The sequence below is a fragment of the Indicator indicator genome, chromosome 16, assembly GCF_027791375.1.
Source record: "Indicator indicator isolate 239-I01 chromosome 16, UM_Iind_1.1, whole genome shotgun sequence".
Taxonomy (NCBI): Eukaryota; Metazoa; Chordata; class Aves; order Piciformes; family Indicatoridae; genus Indicator; species Indicator indicator.
In genome coordinates, this window is record NC_072025.1 from 399,540 (window position 1) to 416,060 (window position 16,521).

Sequence of the window (16,521 nt, forward strand, 5' to 3'; positions counted from 1 at the left end):
CCAAAGATGAAGCCCCAGAAGATGACACAACAGACCATACACACACAAAAAAGAGTCACAGCAGCCTCTGGGTATTTTTTTTTTTCTTGGTTGCATTTCATATATTATCCAGTTTCACATTCTCAATAGGATCAGCAATGATTAGAGCAACTTATTCTCAAACCTTTTGATACAAGCAAGACAGCCATGGTCAGGTTAATACTCAAAGCACTTCAAATACCAAGCAAGAAGATGCTGGAAATAAAACCAAAACACAACAAAAAACAACCAAATCCCAACAAAACAAAAATCAAATTGCACAAAGTTCTCATTGCCTATTGCCTGACTGAGCCATGGGTACAAGACGACAAACCCCTTCTCTGTTCAAGCTTTAACTAAACTATTAACTTATCTTACAAGGTTACAATTTCTCTTTCGTCATCATAATTAATAATAATTAATTGCACACAAAACACACCAGAAATCCTTTAGGATGCATAAATATTTCCTTAATTCCACATGGTACAAAAATACTCCTAAACTTTTATTATTATTTGTATTATTTTCTTTTGTTTTCCTGTTGCTGTTCAGTATTCCCAGAAGGATGTGGCTGATTATTTGGCAGGACTGGATGCTCTCCAATCAATCAGAGGGATAGGGGGGGGAAACCCTAACAGTAACAAAAACCCCACCCCCAAAAGATTACATTTTACAGCTGTTTCGATAGAGAGAGTAGAGGCTGAAGGAGGAGGGAAGAGCAAACCCCACCCCCACCCCTCTAATCAAAGCAGAGGAGGAGGAGGGATGAGAACTGAAACCCAATGCAGCAAACGTGGAGGGCGGAGAAAACAGAACCAAGGAAAAGAAAGAATTCTCAGATTATTTTCTCTCTTTTTTTTTCCTCCGGTTGCACCGGGGAGAGGCAGTGCAGAGGTGGGAGAAAGGGTGAGACAAGGACAGGGAGTTCTGAAAGCCAAAATCTTCACCAAAGCAGGAGGAGCAGCCTCGCTGGGTCGAGCCCAGGGAGCCAAGGCCTGTTGCTAACGGTTACACAAACGCTAGGACAAACAAACTCTACACTCACACAGACACAAGTTAAGTGTTTTAATTCATGCCAGAAAACATGCAAAAAAAAAAAAAAAAATCCCATTTTTGCCTTTCGATTGCCTTCAGCCCAGCCCCCACCTCCCCACCCTTCCCTCCCCCGGGGACAGTCTGAGCCCCTGGGAGAGCCCCGGACCCTGCACCGCCGCTCCGCAGTGGCTTGGAGTCAGCGAAGCTCCGCTGGGGAGGAGATCCTGGGGATGGAGGTTGGATGGATGAGGGATGGTTGGATGGAGGCAGCACACAGCCCATGGCAGGGGGGCCGTGGCAGCTTCACAGTCTGGGAGGGGGGATGCTGGCAGCCCCGTCGGGAGCACGCAGGGCTGGGTGCTTCGTCCGCTGGCCACAAACCACACCGAGAGGAGTCCGAGCGATCGTCCCCGGCACATCCCTCGGGAGAGCAGGGAGGAGGAACACAAGCCGAGGGGTGATGCTGTGGGAGAGGAGCAGTGCTGAGCAGGGCTGCAGGGATCTGCCTCCTGGCAGGGGCACTTGCAGCCCTGCTCCCCAGCCCAGGGCTCCGTGAGGCTTCTGCTCCCACCAGGGTGGATCTGTTCCTGTCACCCATCCACGTAACCCAACCACATCCTCCAGGGGGTGACCTCAAGGTGCCTTCCCTCCTCCCCACAAGAGCCCAGAGACAAGAAGACAAGGAACCAGCTGCAGGAGCCATGAATTACTTACTAACAAACTAACAAAACTGCCGAGACTTCCATCCTTGCTGGGTGGCTTCAGAGGGAGGGTACCAGCGCATCTGGAAGAGAAAGCCACGCCAGGGGCCATCAGCCACAGGCCCAAACCTCCTGCTGCTTCAGGAGAGGGACAAGGTCCACCCAGCAGAGAAGTCTCCAAGCACAGGAGGTGAGGCTCCTGGGTGACCTCAAACTGCCACCATGCTGGCACTACCTGGTGCCTCACACTGGTGGGTCATGCAAGGACAGGTTTAGGCTCACCAGGCACTGAGACCCAGCAAGGTCCTCCCTTGAAGACCCCAGCAGGACCCTACACACCTAAGCAGCAAGCTGGCATCCATCTCAGAACCTTCCTCAACTACTTTCTGCTTATTGGCACAACCAGAAGATGACCTCCCCCAAGACTCACACCCACACCTGGCCCTGGCTCACTGCCACGCAGGACAGCACTGCTCAGGCTTGGGGAGCTGCTCACCACCAAGCTCCCTGTGAAGTTCAGCCACTGTGGCAGAGCACAAGGAGGGGCTGTTCCCAGCACCCTCCCACACACTCTCCAAGGTCACATCTCTCCCCCCACCCAGGCAGGGCAGAGGCACTTGAGGCATGCAGCATCCAAAGGTGGTGGCTGCTCTGCCCTCAGATCTGCAGGAGGAGGCATTGACACCACACCTTTAAAGGAGAGCAGGTCTGTGGGAGATGCCTGGGGTGAGAACTGCCTCATCAACCGCAGAGGGGATTGATGAAGGTCTCTACACCACAGCCCAGCCACCAGAAGAGGCTCCCCAGGCACACAACATCGTGGGAAGGACTCAGTAGAGCTGAGAGCCAGCAAGACCAGGAGGCTTCCCTGGCAGGTCACTGCTGCCACAGCTACTTCCCAGGCCTGCTTCTTGCCCAGGCAGGACTGGATGGAGACACAAGAGAGTTAGCAGAGGGAGGGAGCTGGCAACGTCCAGGAGAACAGCAGCAGCCATGCAACTGCTCTCACCTAGGCCAGAAGATGGGTAGGGCAGGCTGGGAGCAGCAGGAGCCAGTTCTGTGCCACTCCACTGAGCAGGGCTGCAGCAACAGGAGCTCTTTGCACAGGAAGCTGAAACACAGCAGCCACCCCTCCCACCCCCCCTTCCTCCCTCCCCAGCCTCCCTGCAGCAGGCACCTGCAGGGCTCTGGGTACCAGCAGGACAATGGACATGGCTCTAAATGGGTAGGAAAAAAAGGCAGAAGGCCCCTGGAGCCCAGCAGGAGTTGTTCTCCTTGCCAGGCTACAGTGGCAGGGCTGTCCCCTTGCATGAACAAAGTCATCCGGGAGGGGAGATGCAGACCTGTGTTCCAAACCCCAGCAGCATCAGACCTTCAGAAGCTGCACACAGGTCTTCAGAAGAAACAAAGGTGAAGACCAGGACGCCCAAAGACTCTGTGGCAGCCCCTGGCCTGCTCTCCAAGACAGGCACACACAGCAGATCCCTTCCAGCCCTGCTCCCTCTGGGGCTGGGAGAAGCCATCTGATGCTGGGAGGTGCAAGGCTCCAGGCAGAGACATGCAGCAGGCTGCCAAGGCCTTGACACTGCAGCTTCCCTGCAGCAGCTGCAGCACACAGCCAGCCCACACCTCCCAGCAAGCACAGCTGCCTGCTCCCCTCCCCCCACCAGCACACAGGGCTGGGATGCCAGCAGCTGAACAGCCCCAGGCTCAGGGACCTCAAGTCCTGTTTCTTGAGATGGCTCCTGCAGGGAGGAGCTCTGCAGAAGCATCACAGAATCAAGCAGCTTGGAAGAGACCTCCAAGATCATCAAGTCCAACTGATCACCCAACCCAACTAATCAACCAGACCATGGCACCAAGTGCCTCATCCAGGCTTTGCTCACACACCTCCAGGGATGCCAACCCCATCCTCTCCCTGGGCAGCACATTCCAAGGGCAATCTGTCTGTGAAGAACTAAGACCAAGCCTAAATTTCCCCAGGCACAGCTTGAGACTGTGTCCTCTTGTTCTGCTGCTAGGTGCCTGGGAGCAGAGCCCAACCCCCACCTGGCTACAACCTCCCTTCAGGTAGTTGTAGACAGCAATGAGGTCTGCCCTGAGCCTCCTCTTCTCCAGGCTGAACACCTCCAGCTCTCCTCATAGGGCTGTGCTCCAGACCTCTCCCCACCTTTGGTACCTTTCTCTAGACACATTTGAGCAACTCCATACCCTTCTTGAGGGCCCCAGAGCTGGACACAGGGTGGATCTGGGCCACCAGCACCACACCTGAGGCAGCCATCCACACTCAGGCACCCTGGGCTGGTTGGACTCCTCAGCCAGACACCCTCCCAAGCCAAGCAGCTGCCACCAAGCCAGCTGAGCTCCCAGCTCCATCCCACACCACAGCCAGTTGCAACCCAGTCAGTCCAGCTCTGGGCAGGGGGACTGGAGGGCACAGCCATCACCAGGACCCTCTTTCCTCAGCAAGAGGTCCCACATAGGAAGGGCACAGCTCAGCTGCACCCTTGCTCACCAGCCTGGGGCCACCACACTGCTCTGGGGCACTGCCACAGGCCAGGGATGCTTCAGCACCACTGGCACCTTATGGGGCACCACAGCAGCTGCCAGTGCAAGGCCAGGGGCTCCTTGCTTCTCCCAGCCCTGGCACTGGGAGGGAGGGAAGTGCTTGCTCAGCAGAGTCACAGCTCCTCAGCAGCCAGCAGTCCCCCTCCAGCACTCCTCCCTCCACAGCTGGGAGCAGTTGCTCCTGCCCAGCAGCAGCAGGAAACTGCCCCTGCAAGGCCTGCAGCACTTCACCCCAAGGGCTGCCTCCACCCCAGACTGGCCCTGGCACAGGCAGTGGCTGCAGGACAGCCACCCCCTGCTCCACTGCCCCAGCCTCCTGGCTTCTCATTCACTGCTCAGGGGGCCTGAGGCAGGTTCTGCCCCACATGCACAGCCCACCCCAGAGCCTCCAGCACCTCCAGCTGCACAGCAGTGCTGTTTCTCTCCCCAGCCAGGCACTGCTTGTAGCTCTGGCACCAAAAAACCTCCACACTCCTGACAGACCTCTTCTTTCCTCCCTCCTGGAGGTGCCCAGCAGCAGCAGAGCCAGAGAGGCTCAGCCTGGAGGCTGGCAGGAGCTGGTGCAGGTGATCCTGGGTGCAAGCCAAGGCTCTGGTATGATGGCAGAGCTAGGGGATGAGACCTGCCAGGACTTTCAGGCCACTGAAAGATCAAGAGCTTGATGGGCTGAGGCAGGAGCAGCCCCTAGGGAGAAGGGAGGCTTCTGAAACAAAAGGAAGCACTGGAAGCAGCAGGGTGGAGGCAGAAGCCAGGCCAGAGGACTATGCCCTTCAGGACAGTGGCACTACCAGGGCAGGTTTCTCTTCACATCCCTCAAAGGGTCTCCCTGGCAAAAATCAAGCTCCCTGAGCAGAGAGGCTCTGCAAAAATGGAGGTTCCCTGAGCCATCAGGAACAGGAGATCAGCACCACAGGAGACTGCAGAGAGTTGTCCCAAGAGGACTGAACCTGGCAGGCCCAGCCAGAGCACTTCTTCTTGGGGAGCAGATTGCTGAGGCTTTCCCTTCTCTCCCAAAGTGTTCAGTCAAGGAGGAAGCTTCGAGTGGAGACACCCAGCAGTGCCTGAGGAAAGCAGAGCAGGGGAAGCCTTCCCTGCCAGAGCTGCCTTAGCTCAGGGCTGGAAAGGAGCTTGGCCACACCACTGCAAACACCTCCTGCCCTTGGGGGCAAGGCAAGCAGTGCCAGCCTCACACTGCTGCACTCAACATCTGTCCCAGAGCACAGCTGGAGAAGAGATTTGTGCCTCTGCTGGCTACCTTCCAGGGGAAGCACCCAGAAGGGCAGAGCCCTTCCCTTTCTGCAGCTCAAGACCAGGGAGGGCTGAGTCCACAGAGCCACCCTCAGGTCACCCTTGGCTTGGGTGGAATCTCCTCCTCAGGTCCTTCCAGGCCTGCTCATCTCTGCTCTGCAATCATCACCAGCACCTTCTGGAGCTCAGGGCTGCCCCTACAGCTGGCATGGAGCCAGCCAGCCACCTCCCCATGTGTGGAAAGGTTCCTGTGCAGGCTGGCAGACAGCACCTGGTATGTTCCTGGGAGCTGGTAGGACCTCAGCCAGCAAGTCCTAGACCTGCATCTAGCCACCAGCTGCTGAGGTGCAGGTCTTCAGCTGCACTGCTGGGAGGGGCTCACCTGGGAAAGCCAGGAGCACCTGGAATCATAGAACTGTTTGGGCTGGAGAAGGCCTCCAAGCTCACCCAGTCCAACATCAACCCAATCCCACCATGGCCACAGCTGCCATGGCCACAGGGTTCTGAACACCTCCAGCCATGGGGACTCCACCACCTCCCTGGGCAGCCTCTGCCAACCCCTGACCACTCTTGCACCAAAGAAATTTTCCTCCTCTCCAACCTAACCCTCCCCTGGCACAATTTCAGGTCAGTTCCTCTCCTTCTATCACCTGAGACCAGGCAGCAGAGCCCAACCCCCACCTGGCTCCAGCCTCCTCTCAGGAGCTGCAGAGAGCAATGAGGTCTCCCTCAGCCTCCTCTTCCTCACACCAGACCCCCCCAGCTCCCTCAGCTGCTCCTCCCCAGCCCTCTTCTCCAGACCCTTCCCCACCTTTCTTGCCCTTCTCTGCACCTGCTCCAGCCTCTCAATGTCCTTCCTGGAGTGAGGGACCCAAAACTGCCCCCAGCACTCAAGCTGTGGCCTGGCACAGGGAGTGCTGAGTCCAGGCAGCTCTAAACCATCCAGGCACCTTCTCCTGATCACCTGCAGCTCTCTCAGCTTGAGCTGGGGCTGAGTGGTGACTCCCCTAGGCCAGCAAGACCAAGATGTTAGCTCAGCCTGAGCAGGTCTGGTGGCATTGCTGCTGTGTCCTCTGTGACTCTGCCATGAGCAGGTCAGCAGCCAGGGGCCTGAGTGTGACCTCACAGAGCCATGGGATGGGTTGGGTTGGAAGGGAGCTCAGAGCTCATCCAGCTCCAAGCCCCTGCCATGGGCAGGGACACCTCCCACCAGCCCAGCTTGCTCAAGGTCTCATCCAGCCTGGCCTGGAACACCTCCAGGCAGGAGGCAGCCACAGCCTCCCTGGGCAACCTGTGCCAGTCTCTCCCCTGCCCTCTGTGGTCCCTCAGCTGCTCCTCCCCAGCCCTGTTCTCCAGACCCTTTCCCAGCTTCATTGCTTTTCTCTGTACCTGCTCCAGCTTCTCAGTGTCCTCTTTGGAGCGAGGGCCCCAAAACTGACCTCAGGATTCGAGGTGCAGCCCCAGCAGTGTCCAGCACAAGGGCATTTCAGTCACCTCTTCCCCCAGGCTGCAGGCCACTGGGTGCAAGCCTTGGGCACACTCCTGTGGTGGTTGGCAGAGGCTGGAAACAGCTGATGGGAGCTCAGCCCAGGGCAGGCAAGGACAGGTGCCCACAAGGCACTATCATCATCCAGCAGCCCTACCTGGACACACATCTGCAGCCCCAGCAGCAGGCACTTCACCCAGGGCAGAAGCTCTTCACCATGAAGGTGGTGAGACACTGGCACAGGTTGCCCAGGGAGGCTGTGGCTGCCCCCTCCCTGGAGGTGTTGAAGGCCAGGCTGGATGAGGCCTTGAGCAGCCTGGGCTGGTGGGAGGTGTCCCTGCCCATGGCAGGGGTTGGAGGTGGATGAGCTTTGAGCTCCCTTCCAACCCAACCCATTCAGTGATTCTGTGCTATGCCACCTACTTGCTGGGCCCTTCATGGGGCTAGGCTGAGCAGATGCCAGTGCCCAGCCCCCCTCTGGAGCTCATGGAGACAAACCCATCCTGAAGAACACAGCAAAGGAGCATTTCTCCTTCCCCCCAGAGTGCAGGGGAGCTCTGCTGCTGTCCTTTGGACTGAGGTAGGACTTCCACATCAGGAAGTCACTTCTGATGCCACGTTGGTCCAATTCATTCCTCATGCAATTTAACAAGAATGGCTGCTCAGGAGGTACCTGGAGGAGCTGAGAGCATCTCCTGCCTGCCTGGGGGGAACATCTGGCTTGGGAGAGCTTGCTCAGGGCTGCTCAGACAGCTACACCAGCATGAAGGCACTGGAGCTCAGGAGGACACCATAACCATGAAGGTCTTGAGGACTGCTTCACATCTCTGCCCAGAAAAGAGCCCTCCTGGGAAGTCCTACACAGCAGCCCCAGACAGGTCACCAGGCACAGAAAATCCATCCACCAGTCCCCAGCACCTCAGCCCATGGGGGGGTCTACCATGGAATCCAGGACAGTTTGCAGAGGAGCCAGGACAAGGCCAGCAGTCAGTGGTGCACAAGGGCAGGAGTTCCCTGCTCCAGCAGATCCACCAGGGAGGCCATCTGGGACTCCAGGGCTCAGCCAGGCTGGTGGCACCTGGGTGGTCAGACAGTAGCAGCCCAGCAGAAAGCAGCACTGGAGAAGGAGCACAGCCCAGCCCCTGCTGCCCAGAGCACAGCCACTGAGGTCTGCCTCATGCTCATCCCAAGAGCAGCCAAGGCTCAGGAGATGCAACCTGCCCTGAGCCAGTCCAGGCAGCAGAGGGGAAGAGGTTTATGGAGCAGTGACCTCCACCAGCAGGCTCTGCCCCAGCTCAGTGCTGGGAACCTCAGGGGTCTGCTGGACTCCTGCACCACAGCACAGCCACCAGCCAGGACTGCTCCTTCCACCCAGTGCTCACTGGGGCAGGTCCCAGCTTTGAGGCCCAACCTCCACCACCTTCTCAAAGCCTCCAGTCAAGGCTGCTCCTAGCAGCCTTGGATGCTGAGGGCACCTTGGGCAGCCCAGCCCCAAAAGGCCTTTCATGACCTGCTCCCTGCCTTGGCAGCATCTCCCACAGAGCCTCCTAGGCTCTGGGCACCCAACATCAGCCTCACCTCCTGCAAGCTCCATGTGGTGCCCACCACCAGCACCACGGTCCCTGTTCTTATGAAACAGTCCTGTACCCAGCCACTGCTTCCCAGGGCAAGTTCTGCCCACAGCAGGTTCCTGTCCACCACATGTCCCCAGGGATGCTGCCACAGCTGGAGGCATCTCCTTGCAGAGGAGCTCCAGGAGCACTGGCAGTCCCTGGTGCCTCCTGCTGCCCACTCAGAGCCTTGCTTCAAGGCACTGCAGTGCAAGTGGCTTCACACTAGAGACACCACACAGCCCAAGTCCATCCCACAGCAAGAGCTGGAGCTGTGCAGCTGCTGCAGGCAGAGCAGGCCAGGCTGCAGCACTGTCTCTGTGCTGTGTCAAGCCTTCCTCACCCTCCCAGGGCACCAACTCCTTGCACCTCTACCTTCCAAGAGGCAAAGGCAGGCCTGGGCCCCCAGCCTCAATGCCTTTCCCCTCACATCAGTACCACACAGAGGGGAAAACATTCTCCCCAGAAACACTGCAAGAAAAGCTGAGCCAGGACTGTTCCTTCAGCAGGCAGAGCTGGCACAGCCCCAGGCCCCCTCCCCGAGCCCCCAGTTGGGCTCCATCTCTCCCCCCTGGTCTCAGCACCCAAGCCCCATGCCCTGCCTGCCCTCTCAGGTGACAGGAGAGAGGCCAAGCTGCAGGCAGGACCCTGCTCTGCTTCCAGCAGCTAGGGAGGAAAGAGGTGAGGTTAGCCCCCGGCCGAGGGCAGGCTCTGTCCCCGGGTGCCCGGCGGTGCTGATGCCTACGGTGCCCGCTAGGATTTAGTCATGTGTCGGCCGCTGCCACGTCACTCACCTCCCCCACCGTGTGCCAGGAGTGAGGTCAAGGTGGATGTCTGGTTGCCCTCAAGAGGTTCTGTGGTGGGGGAGAAACCAGGTTTGTCTCTCGTGCCCAAGCAGCAGGGCTGGCCCTGCCCTGGCTGCTCCCCTGCCACCGGCGGTGCCCAGCTGAGGCCGGCCCAGCTGGGAGGAGGAGTTGCTGTAAGATGGTGCCATGCTGTGTGTGCCATGTCATGTGCTGCCAGGTTGGAGATGTGGGTTAGAGGGCCTGGTGTCTCTCATTCCCCAGGCTCTGGTGGGTGGGTAGCGTGAGGCCCATGCACTGGGTTGCCAAGGAGGTTGGGGCAACAGAGATGGGCAGAAGCTTGCAAACCCCAGGGTGCAGCTTGGAGGAGAGGTGGGTACCTTACCAGTCTTCCCAGACGGGGCTGCCATCATGCTCTACACTCCTAGGAATGCAGCTGCAGTACAGCCACTCCACTAGCTGCAGTGGGGCAGCACTAGGGGGTCCCATGTCCAGGGCCAGCTCTGAGCTCCAGGGCTAGCCTGCGCTGGCATCATGGCTGGAGTTCACTAGGGACATCAAAGGAGGGGGTTGAGAGAGGGAGGGAAGGCAGGTAGGACAGTCTTCAGGTCACTGCAGTCCCCCACAGGGAGAAGCTTCCAGCAGGGCAGGGGCAGGCCCTGGGCACATCTCCAGCAGCCTGGTGCCTGCTGGCAGCACCACCAGGGCAGGGCAGCTCACTGGCACCAGTGCCCTCCACCAGTGCCATCCTCCAGCAGCTTACCAACGGCTCCTTGAGGCCGGCCAGCCTCATGGCACCTCCTGCCCGTCCATTGCTGCTGCCAGCCCTCTGGGCAGCTTGTCAGGGGGTGCAGAGGGTGGCTGCCTCCTCACCCATTCACTACCAGGGGACAGGCACTCCAGGTTTGAGTCTTCTGCAACAAGCTCTTGGCTCAGCTACAGCCTCCAGCTCCAGGCCTGCCTGCCAGGGAGCTGCTACAGCTCTGGCCAGCCTCAGGAACATCTTCCAGCCAAAGCTAACCTCAGGGGGCACAGCTGCAGCTGCCCTGGAGACCAACCTGTGTGCCCAGCACCTCACCAGCAAGGCAAACCAGCCCCTGGCAGCGAGAGCAGAGGGCTCAGCACAGCAGGACCAAGGTTACAGCTCTGAGCACAGGCTGTGGGCAAAAGTCATCTCCCTGCCTCACTCCTGCCAGGGAGAGGGCTCCAGCCCAGGACCAGAGCAGCCCTGAGCTGCCAGCCTGAGTAACGTTTAACCCCATACAACTTTATTGGGAACAGAGTGCCCCAGAATGTCCCTGGTGAGGTTGCTGCCAGCTCCAGGACAGGGTAGCAGCTGTACCAGCTTGGCCAGCTCCCCTCAGAGCCACAGGCCTGGGGGCGCTCAGGAGCATGTCACCACTTGTAGACCTCCTTAGGCAGAGTCCTAACCATACACAGAGCTCCCTGGAGCCTCAGGGTCATTCTGCAGGCCAGAAGACCTCTTTGAACGCCAGCAGCTTGCCAGCTGGAAGACAGGAACTAAGAGCCCAGTGGAAAAAGGTCTAGCTGAAGGCCTCCTTAGTGGGAGGGTTTTGCTCCCCCACCATGCACCACAGTTTTGGTGCCTACCCCTCACACTTCAGGTCCCCATGCAGTCACTGATGGCCATCCCTGAAGGAACTGCAGCAATGGTTTCACCTCCCTCAGCCAGGCCAGAGGCTTTGTCCCTGGCCCCTGCCTGCCAGCAGCAACTCGACCAGCAGCAGCCCTTGGCTCCACCACCCCACACCCAAAGGGCAGGGTAAGGAAGGCAACTGCTCTCCTGGGCTCCCCAGGAGCAGACCACACTCCTGCAGCTGTGAGCACCATCAATAGCTTCTGAAGAACACCAGCAGGCAGAGCCCTCAGAGAAGTACCAGGCAGTGCTTGGTCCTCCCCTGAACCCCACATCCCTACTGCCCACCCTGCAGGAGCCTCAGCCCAGCACCAGCTCAAGAGAAGGATGAAAGCAGCAGAGGCCTGCAGGCAGGTGAGGGACAGGACAGGAACCTGGACAAGCCAGGACCCTTCACTGGCACCATGCTGCACTTGGGCAAAAGCTTTGTGTTGAAGCTGGGCAGCTGCAATCTAGCCACTGGGGAAGTGAGAGGATGCCAGAGGGTTGGCATCAGCCAGGTGGGCAAGGGGAGGGCACACAGCTGCTTCCTCCCCATTTCAGCAGGGAAGAGCAAAGCTAAGCCCCATGCTTGGGGGGGCAGAGGGTAAGCTCCAACACTCTGAGGACTAGACCCAGAGTGCCACTGCCCCAGTGCCCCATGGCACAGGGGGAGCACAGCTGCTGTCACACCAAGCAGGGCAGGGCCAGGGCACCAGGGTCTCCTGTACTACCCAGAACTAGGAGACTGCTTCTGTCTTGGCTTCCCTTTGCATTCCCATGGGACCTCATGTGGAAGCAGGGGGGTTAGTCTCAGCACACTGCAGCACTCCAGGATCAGACCCACACCTGCAGCTCTCAGCCAGCTTATTGTGGAACACCAGGCAGCTGGGCACCACCACCAGCACTGCCAGAGGCTCTCACAGAGGCAGCCTCCTCTCTAACCTGCAGTCAGGGTAGCTCCCACCACAGCTCCTCACTGGGGCAAGCTCCTGATCACTCATCTCCTGCAAGATGACCTTCCCCCAGCTGTAGAAGTTCCTGAGTCACTTGGCCCAAGGGGGGCCCAGGCCCTCTGCTTTTGCACCAAGCTAAGCCTACTGCCTTCACTGGGACTTCAAGGAAGAGGTTTTGTAGCTGGTTCCTCCCAGCAGCCCCATCAGATGGCTTCCAGCCACAAGGACCAGCAAAGCCTGCCAGAAACTGAGCCCTGACCTTCTCCTACCTGCCTGTCTCCCATGGGGAAGCAGCTGGACCTGCAGGGTCAGAGATCACCACCCAGCCCTGACTGCCCTTGGCCAGGGACACCTCTCCCAGGGTCAGAGATCACCACCCAGCCCTGACTGCCCTTGGCCAGGGACACCTCTCCCATGCAGTTTGCTCAGGGCTGTGAGCCCTCCATGAGCTTCAGCTGGGAGGAGGCTTTGCCCAGGAGCCGAGGTGCAGCAGGCAGAGTGAGAGCAGCCCAGAGGAGGTGGTTGGCAGGGCAGGGAGGCAGCAGCTCACCTGGGCATGCAGGGCGGCGGCAGCGGCGGCAGCTGCTGGGTAGGTGAAGGCAGCGTGGGGGATGGCAGGGGTCAGCTCTGTGGTGTACAAGGGGTAGGGAGCCCACGCCTCCGGGGACGCTGGGATCAGAGCTGCTCCAGTCAGGTCATCTAGGCAGGAGGAGACAAAGGGGACAGCAGCTCAGGGGCTGGCCCAGCAGCTGCTGCGGGGACAGGCTCCGGCTGTTCCACCCCATAGGAAAGCTCTTGCTGCACTGCTGGGGCTGGAGGAGACCTTTGAGGTCAAGTCCAACACTCAGCCACAGCTCACAGTCCCACCACTGCCTCTGAACCCCAGCACCTCTCAGCACCACGTCCAGGGGGCTTTTATACACCCCCAGGAATGGGGACCCCACCACCCACCCTGGGACAGTGCCTGAGAACCCTTGCTGGGAAGAAATTTCTCCTAATACCCAACCTTGGCACAACTTGAGGCCCTTTCCTCTTGTCCTGTTGCTTGTTGCATGTAAGAGACCAACCCCACCCCAACCTCCTTTCAGGGAGGTCTCCCCTCAGCTATACCTCCCCAGTTCCCTCAGCTGCTCTCACAAGACCTCTGTTCAAGGCTCTTCACCAGCCACCTCCTGTGCCCTCTGCACAGCCACCTTGGTGAGGTGCAACAGCCCTGCAGCATCTCTGTGACCAGCTGCTCCCCTGGGCTCCCAGCCCTGTCCAGAGGCCAGGAACAGGCTCCCATCTCTGCTGGTCACACACTGAGCAGCAGGGCAGTTCACACACAGCACAGGGCTGGTGGCACAGGATGGTAGGACAGAGGACAGGGCTCTCAGCACCCCCTGAGGGTCTGCAAGGCTGCTTGGCCAACCAGGGTACCCCAAGCGTGCATGGCACAGGATTCACCCCTCCTGCCTTGCAGCTAGAGAGGATTTGAAGGAGTACTGGCATCACTTGAGCTGCCAACCCCAGCTCTGCCCTCCCACCACTTCTAGTGCTGGCCAGAAGCCTGAGCAGAGGCACCAGGCAGCTCTCAGCCAGGGCACACACGGCTGTATGGTTTCCTTTCCAGCTTGGCAGCACTGCTAGGGTTCAGCATCTCCCAGGCTGGCCCAGCCCCAAGCCCCTCCAAGCATACTCACAGGGGTCCCGTGCAATGAAGTGTGCCCCCAGGGCAGGGTGGATGTTGGTGGGGTTTGGTGTGGCCATCAGCTTGCTCTTGGCCATCTTAGTGTTGGCTTTGGCAAACTCTAGCCGCAGGGTCTGGGGGTTCTCGGGGTCAAAGCGGATGCCCTGGCACAGAAGGAAGCACAGGAGGCTCTCAGAGGGTTTGGGGCAAGCACAGCCTGTCTACTCATGGAGCAGAACCCAGATGGAGCTCCCTTGCCCCCTGGCACCTTTCTGCTGGAGCTCGCATAGCCCCACCTGTACTAGAGCTCCTGTATGTGCTGCTGCTGTGCCTACTCCCAGCCTGGGCAGTCACAAGTGCTTGGCCCCATGCCCAGGGCAAGTTCTCCAGCAGAGCGGAACTGGACCAGCAGCTCTTGCTGCCTACATCCCACTAACTCCTGCAGGCCCACCCAGGAATGGAGATGGTTCTGGCTTTGCCCACCACGATGCCCAGCCTCAAGGTGGGCAGTGCTGTGAGCCTGCTGCAGAGCCTGTCCCAGGCAGCTGGGGCCCTGCCATGGGAACAGCAGTGTGAGAGCCTCCCAACGCCCCGAGGCTGCCGCCCAGCCCTGAGCCTCCCAACACCCGGAGGCTGCTGCTCTACCCAAGCTGAGCTCCACATCCCTCAAAGCACCACAGGGAGTCAGCTGGGTCTCATCCTCTCATCTGTGTGCTAAGGTTGGTTCCCCAGACCTGCCTGCTCTGGGTCACCCCAAGCCAGGCTCAGGTCAAGCTGGCAGCTAGGATGAGTCCCCAGCTCGGTGTAAACAGCAGGAGGGGAAGGTCCTGGCAGAGCAGCTCTGGCCACACATGGACACAGGTAGGGAATCCACACTCTTGGAACAAGAGCTGGGTCTCAGTCACAGCTTTTCAGGGAGCTGTGGACAAGAATCAGAACTCATGGCCTGCATCCCATCATCAGGGGCCATCTACTGAGAAAGGAGGTGCAGGGGCAAGTCAAGAAGCTGCTGCCCTCTCCCCACACCATCAGAGGTCCTGAAGCAGTCTTCCAGTGGTGAGAAGCTGCCCTTCCAGTGAGCCTGGGGCACTTTGCTCAGGCTGCTGTCAGCTCTGGGGGGATGCTGCAGGACCTCCACACTTAGGGGCACAGCTGAGACCCTTTCTGTGCTTTGGATGAGCTAAGCACCACTCCCCCCTCCAGCTGCAGGGCTGCCCCAGCAGGGTGCAGGGCTCCTGCCCCCCGGGGCCTCCCATCACACCAGGTACTCACATTCAAGGCATTCTTGGCTGCTTCTGCACCAGCTCGGCTGTCAAAGGTCACAAACCCAACTGGCTACAAGAAATGATGCTGAGTTCAGCTGGGATCCTCATCCAGCTCCCTAGAGCACCCTGCCACCCCCTGTGACCCACACAGAATCAGAATCTCAGCAGGGAGCAGGTTGGAAAGGACCTCTGCAGATCAAGTCCAAGCCCCCTCCCCAGAGCAGGGTCACCCAGAGCAGGGCACACACAACACATCCAGGTGGGGTCTGAAAGGCTCCAGAGAAGGAGACTCCACAACCTCTGGGCAGCCTGCTCCAGGCCTCCAGCACCCTCACACCAAACAAGCTTCTCCTCCTGTTCAGGTGGAACCTCCTGGGTTCCAGCTTGTACCCACTGCCCCTTGCCCTGGTCCCTGGGCACCAGTGACAAGAGCCTGGCACCTTCTTGCCACCCACACTTAAAGTATTTGTAAGGCAGCTTGCAGCAAGCAGAAAACCTCTAAAGCAGGAGGATACCTTCAAGCAGAGCATGATGGATCTGGACTCACCACCCAAGGGTCCTGCTCTGTGCCTTCTCCCACCCCACCAAAGGGCTTTGGCATTGCCACTCATGGGTGCACCACTCCCCCTGGATGCCCCCAGCAAGGCTGCCCTTTGCCCACATGTGGAACTGCTGCCAGGACTGGGATGGGCCTGGGGAAGGCTTCTGGCAGCACAGGGTACAGCAGGTCTCACCCACCCCATGTGGCCCTGGGCAGAGCCAAGGAGCCACAGAACCATTCAGCACATACTGAGGGCTTGGTGCCAGCAGGACAGCAGGGCCCAGCCATGGACATGGTGCTGGATGCAGTGAGTGGCATCTGAACCCCCTCCCCTCCTGGCATGTCTGTGGCTCCCTAGCAAAAGCCAGACACCCAAAGTGGAAGGAGGAGGTACCTGCTTTGAAGTCAGCTTGATCAGTGATCCCTCATAACCCTGCAGAAGGGAAGGGAGAAGTCAGTGCCAGGTTACAGCTGAGATGTGGTGTGACAGCTCCAGGAGCTCCTCCAGCACCAAACCCTGCAGCAGGCAGGGACATTACCACTGCTCTTCTTGCCACCAAAGGAGAAGACTGAGGTTAGACTAAGGCCAGAGCAGGTCTCTCAGCCAGAACATTCTGGCTCATTTTCCTGCTCCACATCAACTCCCAGGAGGAGCACCTGGTCTGGAAGGCTGCAAAGCAGAGAAGCCAACTTGCCCCAGGGCCAGCCTATGTGGTTACCATGGTTGGAGGCTGGGTGCCTTGAAGAACCAGGAGGTTACAGACCTCCAGAGGCTAGAGAGGTCCAGGGGGAAACTGGAAATTGTAATTTTGTATTTCATTCCCAGAATGCCTGCATCCAGCCTTTATATAAGGGATAGCACAAGCTGCCTCTGCCCCTTCCCCTCTCCCAGCTCCCTTCCATCTCCTGTTTGGTGTGCGGGAGGGTCTCAACCTTGAGCAGCCTGGACAAGGCTAATTTATATCTCTGGGGGGAAGTAGAGAGG

At 58.9% G+C, this 16,521-nt stretch overlaps 1 protein-coding gene across 1 annotated transcript in view; it reads right to left on the minus strand.

Annotated features, from left to right (window-relative positions):
- Positions 1-1,450: 1,450 nt before the first annotated feature.
- Positions 1,451-16,521, minus strand: part of RBPMS2 (RNA binding protein, mRNA processing factor 2) — a 29,820-nt gene continuing 14,749 nt past the window's right edge. The window contains exons 3-8 of the mRNA XM_054388083.1: positions 15,931-15,969; positions 15,003-15,065; positions 13,744-13,894; positions 12,612-12,760; positions 1,768-1,837; positions 1,451-1,516 (exon numbers count right to left, since the gene is read on the minus strand). Coding sequence (XP_054244058.1) covers positions 1,775-1,837; positions 12,612-12,760; positions 13,744-13,894; positions 15,003-15,065; positions 15,931-15,969 — 465 coding nt within the window. The 3' untranslated portion in view covers positions 1,451-1,516; positions 1,768-1,774. The remainder of the gene's footprint in view (positions 1,517-1,767; positions 1,838-12,611; positions 12,761-13,743; positions 13,895-15,002; positions 15,066-15,930; positions 15,970-16,521) is intronic.